Below are 16,022 nucleotides of genomic sequence, written 5' to 3'. Positions count from 1 at the left end.
ATAAATCTATGAAATTATATTTTCTGGACTATAAAATTTTGGTATATAAATTAATTATTTTTCCATATACTAAGTGCATTTCTCTGTTCTTTTCTTTCTTTCTTTCTTTCTTACAATCTTGGATATGTCAATGATTACTAAAAGCATTCATTTATGCATTATTATTTTTGTGCGTCATTATTTTAGTTGCAGAAAAGATGCAGTAAACAGGATAAAGCTCATAAGCCAAACCTTAGAAAAGTGTGCAATCACATGGAAAATAGTAAAATAAAACAAAATAACAACAACATCAAAATCTGTTAAGAATGCATTATTTTATGCTTAAATTAAATATTGTGGTTTTAATGAGTAATATATTTAAGTTTCTAAGAGCAGGCTAACAATTTATCTAAAATACATTTATGAAGAGAAATAAGTCATATGTAAAATCTACAATTAAAATACACATTTTTAACAAAATGTATGCTGTTTGCATTGAGACAGCCAAAATTGTTTAAAAAAATGAAAATAAAAACGTCAACAATGTCCCTAAGGATGCACAAGCATTGCTGTACTTCTACAAATGCAAACAACAGTCTCAGGATGACTTTTACAAAGAGAACAATCTATTTTGATATTTCTTCGGATTTGCCATTCACAAGGGTACATTGGGATTTGAATACAAATTGAGATTTGCACATCATCTGACAGCTGAATACATTTGAGGGTACAAAAAAAATCTAAATATTGAGAAAATTATCTTTAAAGTTGTCCAAATGAAGTTCTTAGCAATGCATATTACTAATCAAAAAATAAGTTTTGATATATTTACAATAGGAAATGTACTTCATGGAACATGATCATAACATCATAATGAATTTTGGCATAAACGAAAAATCTATAATTGTGACCCACACGATGCTGGCTATTGCTACAAATATACTCCAGGGATTTAAAACTGCTTCTGTGCAAGTCACTGTCGCGCAAGATTCCCATGATAATGACGTCACAACGCAGAGGGCGCGCTGACCGTACCCTCCTCACAACTGATGACGCAATCCAGTGAAAGTGTGCATCGGCACGCGCGCGTCGCGCAGACAGCAGAGAGCAGGCGCAGCGGCAAGACTGCATTCTGACCTGACCAACTACACCTCGATCACACACCCATACACAGCTCCTGAACCAACCTAAACATGGTCGACCGCGAGCAGCTGGTCCAGAAAGCCAGACTGGCAGAGCAGGCTGAGAGATATGACGATATGGCTGCTGCCATGAAATCGGTACGTGCAACTTTTGCTTTATTATTATCTAAATTCATAAATCATGAATGATTCCTCTATTCGGATAGTTATCTTCACGTGCTTTCTTTCATAATCACGTTCTAGCTGTCTAAAGGTATGCATTAATCATGTCGCATTGCCACTTGGAGATTCCGCTGATTTTCGCCTTTACCAGTTCTTATGTGATTCAGTGCGCGTTCTTCAGTTTAAAGGCCCGTGTTAGTTGATCCGGATCGACTGACAGGTCACGGTCCTGCTGAAATGATGACGAGGCTTATTTCTTGATATTATATGTCACCGTCCGTCATTCTTGAAACTAGAGTGAAATGCAGCATTGAATGTAAATCCGGATTTGAACTGGAAACTGGCAGCGGATCATTGGGCGGTGCCTTGGCGAGATCCGAGCGAACTGGACAACATGACCACATGAAGACACGAAATTATTGCACATGGACGTGATGGTTACACAGTTTTGCTTAAAAATCAGTGTGCATTATGATGTTAGCCAACACGCGTCTTTGCAGATTCAGAGCCGAATTCTCCAGAATCTGAAATTGTGTCACAGTAAAGCGCTTTGTGATTTATAAGCATTATTAGGGGCAATAACGCTGGTTATTTAAAGATGCAAAACCCCAGAAATCGAGGCGGTTCTCTTGGCCTTATTATAACGAGGCAAACCGAAGCAGTTCCTGCACGCGCAGCGCTGACAGCTGCGTCAATAGATTCGCGTTTGAAGATGTCGTGAAAATCAAAGCAATGCATCTGCTTTTACGCATGTGGCTTTGCAGTTTCGCTCGCACTAGGCGTGTCGCAACGTGTGCCAAGGTGCAGTGTCCGTAATGCACCATTTCATCCGATCCATCAGCCTCCATCCAGGGTCCAATCACCAACCTCTCTCTCTCTCTCTCTCTCTCTCTCTCTCTATCAAGGGCGTAGGTTTGCATTGAAAGTTTAAAGGGCCGTAATGCAAAGAGGTTTCTGCATTAGATAGTCTGCATTAGATTTTTAAAACCAGTGTTATAAAAATCCTATTTCAGTGTTATCACTCAGGGAAGTTTTGCAAGTCAATTCAGTCATAAAAATGGAAATAAATAAGTTTTTAGATGGAAACAGACTTCTAAATGCAAATATATTATATCATAGGAAATACATTTTTTTATCATCATAAATGTGTGAAAAAAACTAAGCCTAAATAAATGTTGCCAAGACAACATGTGGACTAGAATGCAATAAAACATTTAAAAACTAGAAGAATATGCATTTTCATACAACAGCAGATAAAAAAATGGTTTGCAAATCATTGCATGTGATTTGGACTAATGAACTCCTTGCAACCATTTAAATAAAAAGGAAAGTGCATTTCCATTTAGCTACTCACTAAGTCTGGATGCTGTACATTACTGAGAAACGCTCAGTCATCGTCTAATCTCTTGACATCTGCTTTGGGTAGATGAGTAGTTACTAAAGGGAAATGATAAGGTGTATTGCACAGTGCCTCTGATACACCGGTCTGCCATTAGTGTGCTTCATTTAATGATTTCTACTAAACAATTTTCATTCATAGATGATGAGCTTGACAAACTGGATCCACTCCTGTGTATTTCAAATATTATGCAATGATTAGCTCCCCCAGATCTCCATCATCTTTCTAAACTGTTTGCTTTTACATGGTCTATACTAATAAATAATTCCGACCGGCCATTAATGGCATGTACCAACCAGTCCTGTCTGGGCTCATGTTGGCTCTCAAGAGTCACTTTCTTCTGCACAAATGTGAATCTGAAATATTTATAAGGTCCATACTTGATCTCACATGCATGGCAGCCCACTTGCACTACTTGCATTTGCAAGATATAAACAAGAAAGTTTCAACCGCATGTTATAATGTCAGAATTGGCAGATGTAAACTCAAATGTATATCTTGCAATTTAATAACAGCTGCAATTTTTTTTGCAAGTACAAGACAAAGGCAGAATCATGAAAGTGCCAGAAATTGGCTTCCATACAGTACACACAAGCAGAAGTGACTGAATTAAACCTTTTGTATTTGGTGTCATTCAGTGTGCTTATGCATGCAAAGGGATTGATGCAACTTACTCTGCATCGTCTCTTTCTGAGACACACTGGAGGACAGATTGATTTGTCCATGTATTGATTTACTCCTCAGCTAGCTGGAAGGTCCCTCAGCAGCTCAGGGGTGTGTGTTCAGTCACTGCAGCGATGCTCACTGACTGTTGGCAGCCTGCGCTTATAAAGGCCTGGAATTAAGAAGTCAGACACCTTGCTAATGATGTGACTCAGATGTAGTGCAGTTAATAATTCTCAATGCAAAAAATATACAAAAATGTGTTATTATTTAATTACTTCCTCTGCTGATGGCTAGTAGCTTCCAGACTATAATGTTCTGACTCTTGTGAAATGTTCAGTTATATGTCTGGTGTCTTTTAATGTAGACGTCTAAGCATGCATTGATTCAGTTATTTAATTATAGTATATTTATTCTGACATTTTGCCCAATCTGTCACAGTTCTGAACCTTTGGATAAACCGTAGCTTAGCCTATATACATTTATTCAGCAGAAATAGTTTTTTCTTTCATAAGCAGAAAGTATAACGAAAAGGTGTGGGTTAAAAAGTGATTTTAAATCACAGTCATCAAAGTTGACATGAAAAATGCTTATTAAGCAAATTCAGCTTGCATTCCTTTACAAAATATTTAGTCATTTAAGTAAAGCTCCAACTGTACTTGATCAAGGAAAGACCAAGATCTGTAACTGCCTGTTGAAACTGTTTCAAAATATATATTTAAAATCATACAACAAAGGAATTATATTGATTTGATTTCTTAAGCTCAAATCATGCAACATATTTACTTATAATATATATTTATCATGCAAAATATATTTCTTAAGCTTAAATCATGCAAAATATTTATTTATTTATTTTACTCATACTTATGCACATGCATATTATACAAACCTTTTTGTCAACCAAACCCCATAGATGTGTGTGTGTGTGTGTGTGTTAGACAGTCTTTGGCATTACGTAACTGAATGTAGTTAGTTTGAAAACCAGGAATTTGCATAAAAAAGGAAAGTAATTTTAGAGGCATTGCATTTTTTAAACGATTGTGAAATTTCTTGGCTTCTGCACTGAATTATCCATCGTACATGTGTGGCGTTCAACCCACATCCACCTTCTTCTGCTGTCTTTCAACTGGCATTACCATAGACGTGGCTTTAAGACAGTAACTCATGTTTTTTTTTCCTAACAGCATGGTCATAAAGCTTTTATGCATTTTATTTTTAGAAGCCTGCAGCAGCTGCAAAAACATTTCTTGAAAAAAACATCTGCAATCACTTGATAGTTATATAACAACAATGAGCTTCTTTAAGTAAGAATCCCTTTCTTCCATCCTTACAGCATCCCCATCATCCCATCCTCCACTCGTTAACACATCTTCCTGCTCCACTTTCACCATGGAAATGCTTCAGTCACTTCATTTCTGTGCATTTTTACAGCTACTTTTGATTTGAAGCAATAGTCATAATTATAGCCAGGATTTCATTTTACTGAAGTATTGCGGTATGCAGTGCACTGTGCTTTTATATTCTTTAATTTAATTGCTGACATGAAATATGTTATTGAAATGCACCTGTATGTTAAAAATAGCACATTAAGTTTCCTGAAAGAGACTTCGACAGGCTTGGCAAAGAGTCGACTGGGCATTTCCGCTTACCTGTTTGAATTATGAGTATTACTTAGCCTTAAATTCAATTCCTAACTTAACACCAAAACTTGATCAGAACTCAGAAACAAAGCTTTGTTTCGACTCCCTGTTCACTAAATAGACACTGATTTGAGATGCATTAGCATATTTGACTTTAACCTCAGACCTAAATGTTGTTTTCAGATAATCTTCTAAATGTTAACATGAAGATGAATGATGAATACAACATGCAGATGAATTATGAGCTGGAGTATAAGACGGTCAGGTTGTAGAAGAGAATAAAGAGCCTCTTTGTGTTCATGATGACTCCATAGCACTAGTCAGGCTTACAATAGTGCCTTGTCAGTCAAATCTGTCTTAATACGCCACATGATCCTGCTTTTATTATGATAAATATCAATCACCACCTTCTTTTTCCCAATATGATAAAAAGGAGAGGGCAGTAAGACCCATGTCTTGTACTTCACTGTATGAGTAATTGTATATCATGATACTGTATATATGATTATATAGTTACTGTTTCCTGGAAGAATTTAGACGTTGATAGTAATATAGTGTACTATATACTATACAATCCATTGTCATATTGTTTTATTGTTCATAATAGGGCTGTATGATTAATCGAAGAAAGAAAAAGAAACCTTGATCCGACGTAATTTTCCCATGTAGGTTATTTTCTACTTTTCACATGACAATGTTTAAAAAGCAGGCTATTTTGTTAGCAAGAGATGCTGGTTATTTTCTACTTTTGATATGTCAATATTCATTTATTTTGTTTGCAAGAAAGGATCTTGCTTTTTACAATAAAACTGAAATGTGACTTTTTTCATAAGATGTCTTCATTTTAAGAAATCTCTGATTTTAATTGTTGAAACTATTCAACAAATGATCACAAATAGTGTGTTTCCTTCAGTTATTTTAAAATCACAGAAATGCACTCTTTCATTAGAAAAAAAATCCCACGTTTAATAGTTTAATGATGTAATGATTCACTCATGAAGAAGTCCCTTAAAGGGGGGGTGAGATGCTCGTTTTCACTCAATATCCTGTTAATCTTGAGTACCTATAGAGTAGTACTGCATCCTTCATTACTCCAAAAAGTATTTAGTTTTATTATATTCATAAGAGAAAGATAGTCTTTACCGATTTTTCACGGAAAAACACGAGCGTCTGGAAGCGTGACGTGTGGGCGGAGCTAAAGAATCACGAGCGCCAGTAGGCTTTTGCGTTGAGAGCGTTTGGAAGCTGAACGAGAGCAGCAGCAGCAAGGACTCGCTCCGAGCGGGGCTTGAACCCGGGTCTCCGATGGGAGGCAGACGCACAAACAAGGAGGCAGAGATATTTTAAGCAGTTTTACTCACCACCTGTGGTTCCAACACACAATCGTGACCCTTTTTCGTTGGGATTGCATCATCCTTAAGAAATAAACGATACGCAAACTGGGCCTTGTTTGTAAAACAAGCATTTTAGAAATGCAAGGGAACAAACACAAACACTTGCACAACTCCGTTGATGCTCTGTAAAAATAAACTCCATCCACTGGTCCCTTAATGCTGTTTTTTCTTTGGTAAGCTGTGCAGGGTTGTCTTGCCCTGGCAACCAAAAACACACTTCTTTTGTGACATTTCGCGACGCTCTCGCTCTGATCAGTGAAGTCTGTTGTGCTGTCAGTGCTCCGCTATACGGGAGCGCTTCTCTTCCGGCAGACGTGCCCTTAGCACCCATATAAGGAAATTCCGCTCCATCTAACGTCACACAGAGCCATACTTGAAAAAAACTTTCCGAAACTTGTGACAAACCGGAAGGAGTATTTTTGGAACAGAAATACTCCTTCAAACGTACACCTTAATTTTTGAAACTTTGTCCATGTTTAGCATGGGAATCCAACTCTTTAACAGTGTAAAAAACTCAGTATGCATGAAATAGCATTTCACCCCCCCTTTAACTTGTTCTAGAATGAATCCGTTTTTTGAATTAATAGGTTGAGTGAATGATTCAACAACTCACAAATAAAGACGGTCACAGTTGATTTGCTCCAGAATTAATCTGTTGTTTTTTTTTTTGTTTTTTTTTTCACCTTCTGGTGAAACAATGTAACCTACAGGAAAAATCTATAAAAAATATTGTTCATACCTCCCACTTTGCATGTATACAGTCATTTGAACTCATTAATTCTATTTTGATCAATCTCCCTTTTTATATGGAACTTTTCCGTCAAGTCCACAATGTTTTCATCCATCGTCAATAATATTCATTACTGAGAAAGCCTGCATGGCTCAGTAACAGCGGGTCATTAAAGGAGCTTTCTTGGTTATTAAGCAATGAAGTGGAGAAGAGTTTTAGAATAACACTGAAATCACATTAACTAGATTCTGATGGCCATAAACTTGTCTTTTCTTACTTCCTGCCATCTCATGTCCATCTCTCTTTTCTCCACACTTTTGTATTTGTCATAATCTACAACTGGGGCTAAAAGTCGACAAACATTCGCTGCTGAAATAGCTGGCGGCTTTATTGGAGTCTTATGATGCAACACCAACTGCAAGTGCTCCGAGATTACAGAGACTACAAAAGGGCTCACAGACAGAATTAGCACACTATGAAAGCTGTATCATTGCACTGTTGAATAATACTGCTCAATGCATCTGTATCTAATTATTTAGGACAAATAATCCATGCTTGTGCTAGAATAGGAATATACTCAAGGCTACATGCCAACAAAGCACTATGAAATTGACATGGCATCATAAAAACAAAGTAGTTTGAGATTTGCCTTCCATTAAAACATTACAATTATAATGAATGTGTTAGGTTTTTTGTTCTCGAATATACTGACTCGTGTTTGAAACCTGTGATTTTGTTTTGTTTTTCTGCATAATGCCCAAGTTGTTTTTTTCCATACAACCACAGTGACCAGTAATTGTGATTGTCAACCCCGAAAAAGACAAAAAGTACCATGTTTTCCAGCTGTAGACACATTTTGTGCAGCTGCCGGATTTGCCACGGCAGCAGCAGAGATACTCGATTGCATCCAAACAAAGACGACTGCCTTGTTTCTATGGAGACGGGAGCTTGCTCTATACTTACCTCCCGCTGTCTGGATGGGAGGTTATGTGCAGAAGAGGTTAAAGGCAGCTTGTAAATGGTAACATAACAACACAACCACTATACACAACCAGAACTATATCTGCAAATACCAGTACATGTGTTACACAGTGATTCAGTGACTGTCTCTTTTAAATCTCAGAGAGTTTAATGGCTGTTTTGGAATAATTGATCAGTAATACTATAAATTATTTGCGGTCTGATGCAGGAAACAGATTGTGTGTCTGTTCATAAACGAGTGCATGTTTAATAAAACCAAATACTAAACATGGCTTTGAAAAAATTTTTGTCGCTTACATGATGAAAGAAATCGATTTTTGAGAACCGGTTACACATTTCCAAGAACCGTAGCTTCAGCTGCAATAGAATGTTTTGCAACAAACTTGGAATCATTAAAAATCAGAATTATTCAAAATTAAACGATGTCCAGCCCTAATTATCTTTCTGATTCAGATTCTTTTAGTTCTTTTGATGAAGCACAGGTTGTTAATTGAAATAAATCAGCTGTAACATTTACTACAAACCTTTTTCACATGTCTCTTTTTAGAGAGATGACCATGTTAAAATGCTGTTTTGTCTGCACTGAACCAGTCCCACAGGGTTTCCCAAACTGAGGTTTGTGAGGGAACAAGGGGTTGATAAAAATTGTCTCAGGTTATGTTTATAACCATGGTTCCTCGATAGAATGAGACGCTGCATCGAATGCTATGGGGAACGCTATGGGAAATGCCCTTTGTGTGACCATGCTCTGAATCACATGTGTAATCAGCCCAATGAAAAGGCAAGATGTCATAAGCGGGTGACGTCATTGCCCAGGAAGCTTAAAAGCACGTGCGGCAGTGCCAGCGTTAGCCTCTAGGAATGAAGCATGTGCTGGCAGGGGTGCTGGGTGTATGGCTTCGAGACACATCGTTTTGTTCCCTCGAAGAACTATTGTTACATATGTAACCTGAAATGTTCCTCTTCAGGAACTCGAGCTGCGTCGAATGCTTTGGGGAATGAGGTGCCCATGCTGCCAGACTTCCACATCCTAGAGTGTATCCGAAGAGCATGGCTAAGGCAAGAAAACAGAAGAGCCCAGAGTGGCTCGCATATCTAGGCCATAGAACCTCACAATGGTGGAGGGCATTGACCATCCTGCAGCATTACAGATGTCCTGCATGGATACACCTGCTAAGAAGGCCTTGGAGGCCACCATACCCTGTGTGGAGTGAGCCTTGACTCCCATCAGTGAGGGGAGGTCCGAGGACTCATAGACGAGGTTTATAACCTCAACTACCCACCAGCTGCTTAGTTGCAGGGAGACCCCTCTTGGGAGGACCATGGTACACGAGCAGTTGGTCCGTCCTTCTCCACAGGGCAGCTCTGTGGATGTATGTAACCAGTGCTCGAACTGGACACATACAGCTAAGCTACTTCTGGTTGGCCTTCTGGAAGGGAGGATGGCAGGAGGCCTGCATCAGTTGTGGTGTGACAGATGGAACCTTTGGAACATAACACACTCCAGGGTATAGAAATGCTTTGGCCATGCCGGGCGCAAAGTCAAGATGGGTAGGAGCCACTGAGAGGACTTGAAGGTCTCCAACTCTTACTTTGAAAATTAATCACCAGCAGGAAGGCATTCTTTATAGTCAGATGACTATCTGATATCTCGCTTTACAGAGAGCCTCTAACACCACAACCTAGTCCCTGGGGGGGGGGAAAGGGGACTGTACTGGGGGACTCAGCCTTAGCGGACCACAGAGGAGATGTGTCAGTAGGGGGTGTCTGCCCATGACCGAGGGGGACATTTTAGGCCACAATGGCCGTCACATCAACTTTTAAGGTGGAGTGGGTAAACCCTGCAGAGAACCTGGCTTGTAGAAACTCCTGAACTGTACCAACTGGGCATTTAGCTAGGTCAAGCTGGTGGTCTCTGCACCTCATGGCGTACAGTTCCACCTCATGGCGTACAGTTTCCTCGTTGAAGGAGCTCTGGATTGGAGGATGGTCTCAACAACCTCGGTTGAGAGACCGGATGCTTTGAGCTGTGCCCCCTCAGGAACCACACCCACGGTTTCCACAACCCTGGGGGGGGGGGGGGGGGGGTAGTAGATCTCTCCTGACTGGAATCAGCCATGGAAAGTCGTTGAGGAGCGAGATCAGATCTGAGAGCCTAACTATCAGATCTGGCATTGGCATTGCTATGTCTCCTGGGTCCACCTGAGCCTGGCCAAAAACTCCATCTGGTGAGGGATGTGTCCGTCTCTAGCGATACACGGCAACAAAGAGCTCCCGGCATCAGGCCCTGATTCTAGAACCAAGATTTCTTCCACATGTCTAAGGCACGGATGCATCACCGAGTGACCTTTATAGTTCGAAGTGGATTCCCCCTTGGGGGAAATCCCTTGGTCTTGAGCTACCACTGTAGGGGCCTCATGTACAGCAGGCCAAGAGGTATCACATTGGATGCAGCTGCCATCAGACCCAGCAATATCTGAAACTGCTTGACAGTAAGTGACTGGCCTTCTCTGACTCTCTTGACCGACATGATGATCAACTCTATACGAGCAGGGGACATATGTGCCTGTATCGTGGTTGAATCCCACACCACGCCTAGATGGAGAAAGTACACTTTTCTTGGTGTTCAGTCTCAAACCCAGCTCCCCCATGTGGGCAAGAACGAGATCTCATTGTTGAACCACCATTTGTTCCGATTGAGCTAAAATCAACCAATCATTATAATATAATTTAGTATGCAGATGCCCTGGAGTCACAGTGGACGGAAGTACTCGATATTGGTATGCTTCGTGTGTTGGGGAAGGATGGAGACATAGAAGTATGCATCTTTGGGATTTATCATGACAAACCAGTCCTCGGATCTGATTTGAGATACAACATGCTTGATGGTGAGCATCTTGGAACTTTAGTCGCATGACTGAGTGGTTTAACTGATGCAGATCTACCGGCTGTAAAACCCAGATTCCCTCTCGCGAGGAGAGACCACTTCGATGGCCTCCTTCCTCAATAGGGTATTCACTTCCTCTTCCATATCCAGAGCCTGCTCGGGTCCGACCACAGGTTGACGATGACGCAAACAGTGAATGATACAGCAGTAAATCATGGAGCTTCTCCAAAGGATGCAGGAAATTGCATCTGAAAGCTAGTAGAAGAGAGAGAGCAAGAGATCTGTAGGCACCAGCTCATCCGCCCACTGCCAGGCTGTTAAATCAAAGCATCTCTGCAATGATGTGCTGCGATGCTTTTATTTGAACAGGCTCACTTTTCACTATGTCACTCTGTAAACAATATACAGTTATTCAGGTTGCGATGAGTTTTTAAACAAAGCAAGTGGCATGTAAGTCCAAACGAATCTTTCATTTTGAAACGCTGCCAGTCTTCTATGAATAGATTTACTACACTGCTTCCAGTCTACACTAGGACATGTGGTGCATGTGCTGGTGAAAACCAACAATGAAGATGCCCATAAATAGGCATTTGGCAAATCACCACATTGAAGCTTACTTGAACCGTTCAACCGAATGACTCACAAAAGGACATTGTGAACTACCATTCAAAACACAACACAATGCTTTATCCACATCTCTGCTGTTATTCTGTGCTGAAGTTGACACAGATTAGTGTGTAGAGACGATCACCACCCTTTGGGTTTTCATTAGTGACCCAAGAAGGATTCCCTAATGCTGCATAAACAGCTCTCTTACTAAACGTCAAGTTAAGAGTGCTTTTTTGGTTTGCAAGCCATGCTTTAAGCAGACATCATCAAAATCCATAGTGAATTACAGCAGGTTTTCCTTTCTTCCTTTTCCTTAAGTAAAACAAGATGGAAAAAACAAGACAAGTTTATAAAATAAGACTACACTGCACCCTATTTCAATGCCATTGGAGATTGTCAAATTTTAACCTGGAGTGTATTGGACAAATTACAGAATGGTTGCCAAAATTAGCAAGAATGTATAAACTGTTAAAATGTATACATTGAATAATCGCTTTGGATAAAAGTGGATAAAAGTTGAACTTGGATAAAAGTGTCTGCCTAAAGAATACATGTACTGTACACTTCCAGTCAACAGTTTGGAATACATTTTTTTTCTGAAGTGCTCACCAAAGGATGCATTTATTTTATTAAAAATACAGTAAAATAATAAAGTAATTCATTGTTGTGTTGGCAATGCATTATTCTTCAGAAATCAGTCTTAATATTCCAATTTGGTGCAAAATTATCAATTACTATTTGTGCTTAAATACCTTTCTTATTTTTGATCGGGTAAACAGATTTTGTTGCATGATGTTTTTGTAAAATCAGTGATAAATTCATTGATGAACACAAAGTTCAACAGAACAGTCTAAAAATGTAAAATGTTTTATAACATTACAAATGTTTTCACTTTCAGTTTTTTTGAGCAATTTAATGCGTCCATGGTTAAATCAACATACAACATTTGGCATACAATCTTTTATTTTTATCCCAAACTTGGTTTTCAACACTAATTATAAGAAATGTTTTGGTAAATTGTAAATCGGTATATTAGAATGAGTTCAGAAGGATCATGTGACACTGAAGACTGGAGTAATTATGCTTAACTTTGAGTACTAAATGACATTATGTTATTAAATTAAATTACATTTTGCAATATATTTATTTCTTAAATTAGTATTAATTATTTTTTTTTTTGATCAAATAAATTCAGCCTTGGTTAGGCTAAAAGGTAGTGCTAATAGATAATTTTATTCATCGAGGATGAGGAACATGTATCATTGGGCCTGTTTCTCACTTTGTAACCTGTTCAAATTTGACCACCTCCTCTCTGTCTCTCAGGTAACGGAACTGAATGAGGCCCTTTCGAACGAGGAGAGGAACCTGCTCTCTGTGGCCTACAAGAATGTAGTGGGCGCGCGCCGCTCCTCCTGGCGCGTCATCTCCAGCATCGAGCAGAAGACCTCCGCTGACGGCAACGAGAAGAAAATCGAAATGGTCCGCGCTTACCGTGAGAAAATCGAGAAGGAGCTAGAGGCCGTGTGCCAAGACGTGCTCAACCTCCTCGACAACTTCCTGATCAAGAACTGCAACGACACCCAGCACGAGAGCAAAGTCTTCTACTTGAAGATGAAGGGCGACTACTACCGTTACCTGGCGGAGGTGGCCACAGGTGAAAAGAAAGCCACGGTGGTGGAGTCTTCTGAGAAGTCCTACAGCGAGGCCCATGAGATCAGCAAAGAGCACATGCAGCCTACGCACCCCATCCGCCTGGGTCTGGCGCTCAATTACTCCGTCTTCTACTACGAGATCCAGAACGCACCTGAGCAGGCCTGCCATCTGGCCAAGACGGCTTTCGACGACGCGATCGCCGAACTGGACACCCTGAACGAAGACTCCTACAAAGACTCCACGCTCATCATGCAGCTCCTGCGAGACAACTTAACGCTCTGGACGAGCGACCAACAAGACGACGAGGGAGGCGAAGCCAACAATTAAGCGCTGAAGATGAAAAGAGAAGATCTTTAAGACCCTTATCCTCTCAGCCGTAACATAAAACACGCGTGCTCACACAACAAAGAAAAACAAAAAAAAGTATAAGTTACATGAAAAATTCACAAAAAGGGCGGCATGATGGAACTGTGTCAGCCACGTTTGCTGATAGCAAAGCAGCGCAGTTTTCTTTATTTCCCACGAAATTACAAGTGACAGAAATATGCTACTTATAAAGAATGGTAGGTTTAAAAAAATTAAGAAGTAGCTTAAAAAGAATAAATTGAATCTTTCTTTCGGTGACGTTTACTCAACACAAGCTTGTCGGTACATACGTCGTTTCTAAATGACTAAAGGGTTACGCTAAACCCCCTGGCATAGGGACTGTTCTCGTAGCGTAATACGAAGCGGAGCTGCTTATATTCATTTACATTGTAAGTAAAGAGTACTTTAAAGCATCAAAAAGGTGGGCTTAAATGACTAAAAAATCTTTAAGTGAAAACTTGAATGTTGTCGCCTTGCAAGAGAAGATATTTGCAAACAGTCTGCACTGAGCGTAAACGGTCGTGTTTTTGTCTGATATATAAGTTTATAGGGATTCTGCACCCACTAGTGTTTAGAAAGTCGTTTACATCGAACTGGTTGTCTGTGCCATTTATGATACACATCATTATTATGCATCTCACCTCGGAACCACACGAAACTACTGTATTACAGTAACGTTGATTAGGTGTGCAAAAATAACACAGTTATGAGTTCCCTTGTACACGAATCGCCTTTTCAGTCCAAAGCTAAATCCGTTTTACAGTCGTTATTATTATCATTATTGTTATGGATGCCGTTTCAAAAATGGTCAAGCCTGATCCACATTGTATGAGAAAATTTGATTTGATTTTAATGCACTGAAGAATAATTCTAAATATTATAGATAAAACAATCAAATGATGGTACAGGCGAAAAATAAAAGTTATAAAAAGAACTAAAATGTCCAATGCTTGAAAAAATACAAATAAAGAATGCGAGCACTCTAAAGTAATGCCTAATCACTTGGTTTAATACACTCAATTAATATTACTGGTACCATAGACTATTTTTTTGTTGTTCAGTTAATTTATTTTAAGTTTTTGACAGTGCACTGGCATAAAATCACTTTTGTTCTCTTTTTTTTTTATTCTCATGAAATGCACTTGCGTATTATACTGTTTCTCAATGTAGGACGATTACAGCTCCAATATTCTTGATAATACAATATTGTGCATGCTGGTGATGTATTTATATACCATAGCTCGACTTTAAAATTTGTAGATGTTATGTATTCATATGAACAAAAAATGACATGAATTTAATCTGATTATTTTCTATTTATTACTTTTGGATTATTTCAATGTTATGACTTTTTCTTACATATTTGTTCCTTGCTGAAGTACGCTATACCAAAACAGTGCGTGTTTACCATGAAATAATCTGTTATGGATGTTGCTCTAGTGACATGCGATTCTTGTATTTGGTTTTTAAAAAACAAAAAGAACAAAAAGCGAAAAGACAAAAAAAAAGAGAGAGAGAAGAAACCATTAAATTGTGAAATGATTAATGTTGTTCTTAAAATATTTTTTTTTCTGTGCTTTCTTCTGTCAAATTCTACTGTGAGATTTTTAAGGTTTGCTGTAATATCAGTGTTTGGTTTTTTCCCTCCTCTGAATATGGGATTCACTCATGGAACATTACCTATTCGTATGATTTCTGTTTTCTTTCTTTCTCTCGTCTACTGGTATCTTAAATGTGAGTCATGTAGCAGTTGCACAAAAGAAACATAATGATAATAATAATGATAATTAAAAAAAAATAAAACATGACTGTGCTCTTCTAACCACCATTTCAGTGACTGAGTCGTTTCCTGTTGACATCATCAGAGAAAACATGATGTGCTATTATAAATAAGTGCACATCCAATCGTCTAGTAGTCAGATGATAGTGAACAACACTGTTTGAGCTCCTGTTTCCCCTCCCATTCGGTGCCATCCCGTGCCATCTCCTAGACTCTGCTAACGCTTTGCTTAATGCTAGCATCTGCCACACAGTTAGTGCCAACAGCTCTGATTTAGTTTAAATTTCATTCGGCTGAAGCTGGTTTTCTTTAAAGGGATAGTTAACTCAAAAATTTAAATTCAGTCATGGCTCCTCACTGTCAAGTTCTTCCAAAACTATGAATTTCTTTTATCTGCTGAAAACAAAAGAGGATATTTTGAAGAATGAAGGGTATACGTACAGTGACTTTCATAGTATTTTTTTTTTCCATACTTGGGAACTCAATGGTACCAACAAACATTTGTTTACCCACATTCTTTAAAACATCTTTGAAAATGAGGATAGAATTTAAATTTTTGATTGAAGTATCCCATTAAACAAAGGTATTGATAAGTGATAATCACTTATATGTAACATTCATAAGGTTTCAAACT

At 38.9% G+C, this 16,022-nt stretch overlaps 1 protein-coding gene across 1 annotated transcript; it reads left to right on the top strand.

Annotated features, from left to right (window-relative positions):
- The first annotated feature begins 1,014 nt into the window (after window positions 1-1,014).
- On the top strand, window positions 1,015-15,436 carry ywhag1 (3-monooxygenase/tryptophan 5-monooxygenase activation protein, gamma polypeptide 1). The gene is made up of 2 exons (XM_052556498.1): window positions 1,015-1,259; window positions 12,913-15,436. Exons 1-2 carry the CDS (start codon window positions 1,173-1,175, stop codon window positions 13,567-13,569), a joined length of 744 nt encoding a protein of 247 aa, XP_052412458.1. The 5' UTR covers window positions 1,015-1,172; the 3' UTR covers window positions 13,570-15,436.
- The last annotated feature ends 586 nt before the right edge of the window (window positions 15,437-16,022 follow it).

Source organism: Carassius gibelio, chromosome B5 (assembly GCF_023724105.1).
Source record: "Carassius gibelio isolate Cgi1373 ecotype wild population from Czech Republic chromosome B5, carGib1.2-hapl.c, whole genome shotgun sequence".
In the NCBI taxonomy this organism is placed as follows: domain Eukaryota; kingdom Metazoa; phylum Chordata; class Actinopteri; order Cypriniformes; family Cyprinidae; genus Carassius; species Carassius gibelio.
This window is presented reverse-complemented; position numbering and strand designations above follow the sequence as displayed.